This window comes from Pinus tabuliformis, chromosome 1_1, assembly GCF_031772625.1.
Source record: "Pinus tabuliformis cultivar Carrire ecotype Pingquan chromosome 1_1, CPIR1, whole genome shotgun sequence".
Classification (NCBI taxonomy): domain Eukaryota; kingdom Viridiplantae; phylum Streptophyta; class Pinopsida; order Pinales; family Pinaceae; genus Pinus; species Pinus tabuliformis.
Window position 1 is genome coordinate 636,976,067 of NC_142297.1, and position 2,693 is coordinate 636,978,759.

Consider the following 2,693-nt stretch of genomic DNA (forward strand, 5'->3'; position numbering starts at 1 on the left):
GGATGAGTACAAGTTCGCTATTTCCCTCAACTTGCACCAAAGTGTTTTCTTGTATTGATCTGTACTTCTTTCTGCCAAATTTCTTTCTCTAATAAACTATTTCTTACACTAAATTTTCTTGAATTCAACTGAACTTCTTTCTGCCAAATTTCTCTCTAATAAAATATTTCCACACGTTTTCTTTCATGTAAGTCGTTCTTCATATATATATATATATATATATATCGCTCCGTTTCATGCTTTTTCATGTGATTTGATTGGGCGGCATGATGCTTTGACTCTAATTTATTGGGTTATGGCCACTGCAGCCATGTCAAGGTTATTCATCCTGTGATCTCGTTATTTGACTCTATGTATAGTGTAAAATGCCCGGGCTATTTGTTGTACTTTGACCAAATATTTTTATTGGATCCATGGCCTACTGCAAAAGATCCAAACCTTTTTTCGACGTGGAATCGTGTGCATCTGGTCAACAAGAGCCCTCAAATACTGAGGCGGAACGAGTAGAGCCCAAACGCCAGAGGACGGCAATGGAGAATGCTGGAGACGATTTCGAGGAATTTTTGGCATTGTTGGATAGAATTCAATATATGAAAACTAAGCACACGGATGTGGGTATTTGGGAGGCTATATCCATGCCACCTGAAGACTTGGATGTTAAAGTTATCAAAAGTAGATCGCTGTGGATACCCTCCTTCGAGTGGGAAGATTTCTGTGTATCTGGAGCTAAGGACACCATGGCTGCACAGACACATATACGCGGTCCTTCTGAGAAGAACAATCCGAGCAGTTGTGTGGAAAGGGGAAAACAAAGCATTCAACCTGGTAACCATCCTAAAACGCCTTCCTTCCGGAGGACTGCGTATAATAAGCAGCTCCCTGCTGAAAGATTTGATCTCAACGTAGAGGCCTCGTCATGATATTGTGCGATCTCCGCAGTGTTTTAAAAATTTTCTTGCGGTTTTGTAATCGGAGTTTGTTTAGCTGCACCACTGAGATATACGCAACCAAGGATCTTTATATTCGTACGACATTAGAGTGCAGGTTTCAAAAACATACGATGGTTTCAGTTATTATGTTTGATAGAAGTAGGAGGTCGAAAACTCTTTTGCCAATCTTTTGCATATCTTTCGAATTTATTTTTATATTTTATAACCGTTACAGGAGAGAAGTGATGCATATTTGGTTTGATGATTGACTGTCTTCTCCTGCTCTATCATGCGGATAATAATTTATATAATAATAGTAACTATGTGAGCACCAGAAAAATACAGGAGTGCCTCTATATTTAATTCCCATGATTTATATTATGATCATCATGTGAGTGTTTTAATTGATTGTTGTGATTTCTGTGATCATATCTTATGTGGAAAACATAATACACGTGACTTATTCGTGATGATTTAACCGTCACATATAAAATGGTTCGATAATGCCTCCTGATACGATTCTTTCGCATGTATGCTCATGTGTGTCAAAAGGAATAAAAAATGTAATTCCAATGATTTTCCATGGAGATGGATGTGTGGCACAGGCGAGAAATGTTCGCATAGTCAACGTGCATTATAAAACCGTTTTAAGTTTTAAGAACGAGTAGAGATACATTTTAAATATCTATTTACATTTAAAATATCTATTTAAAATTTGAATTTACCGGAAAGGAATTTAAAAAATGTTTTGTATTTTGAAATATATGATTTCTATTTATATATATAAAATATAATATTAAAATATTTTGGTATTCCTGAAATATTTTTTAAAATTTATTTACTTTATATTAATATAATTAACAATTTACATTTACTTGGATTTGTCACAGGGAATCAGATTATCTACTAAATAGAAGAGTTTTAGTCTAAAAGTAAACAATACTTGGATAGTAAGTGATATGACAACTATAAATAAAAATAATTTCTAATCTATGATTTTACTCAACAAAAGTGCTAGAATGTTGTAAACCTGAGCAAAAAAAATGTTTAAAGAGTTTTTCATAAAAGCTTCTTGGCCATGTATCAGGTAACCTAAGTGCATATAAAACCAAGTAAGAAGAAGTTTAGACATCTATGAATCACCTAAAGATCACACTGAGGATGGTCATTTTCCCTAGGTAAGAGTTGTTTCGATTTCCACCACACAAGGTGCCATATCAAGGTGCTCATCTTGAAAGTCATCCCACTCTAGAAAAATATCCATTTTGGCTTCATTTTGTACCTCACAATTTTTCCAGGGACAAACTTAATGTGTGAGTAAAGCTTTATAGTATAAAGATATTGATTTTGGCGTCATCTCATGTGTTGGTGTCTAACACTCTTGCATAAGTGGTGTTGGTGTCTAACACCCCTGCATAAGTGAACTCATCTCTATTTTTTATCACTTGCTCACGGGTTTGTTGAATCCAAATGCAATATGAAGACGAAATTTGAGGTAGTCCTTGTATTGCCTTCACTATTGGGGCATCGCATTGGCGGTCCTTGGGTGCCTTGAAATTTGTAGGTGGTTTTTGAAATCTGCATTCCAAATGAGGTATTTTCATTTTGCATGTAAATAGTTTTCAACATTTTGTTATCAATGAGTTGAAGTTCAATTTTAACTATATTGTGTTCAAATATATGTTTCATTTGGTTCTTGCATAAATATGGATCAATAAAGGTTAACATATTGTAAAATCTAGTCAATTAGAGTGGCGCACTACA

General features: G+C 34.8%; 1 protein-coding gene across 1 annotated transcript; it reads left to right on the forward strand.

Moving 5' to 3' along the window:
• The first annotated feature begins 413 nt into the window (after positions 1–413).
• On the forward strand, positions 414–920 carry LOC149214931 (uncharacterized). Its single transcript, XM_089389548.1, has one exon. The coding sequence runs from the start codon at positions 414–416 to the stop codon at positions 918–920; it is 507 nt and encodes a 168-aa protein (XP_089245674.1).
• The last annotated feature ends 1,773 nt before the right edge of the window (positions 921–2,693 follow it).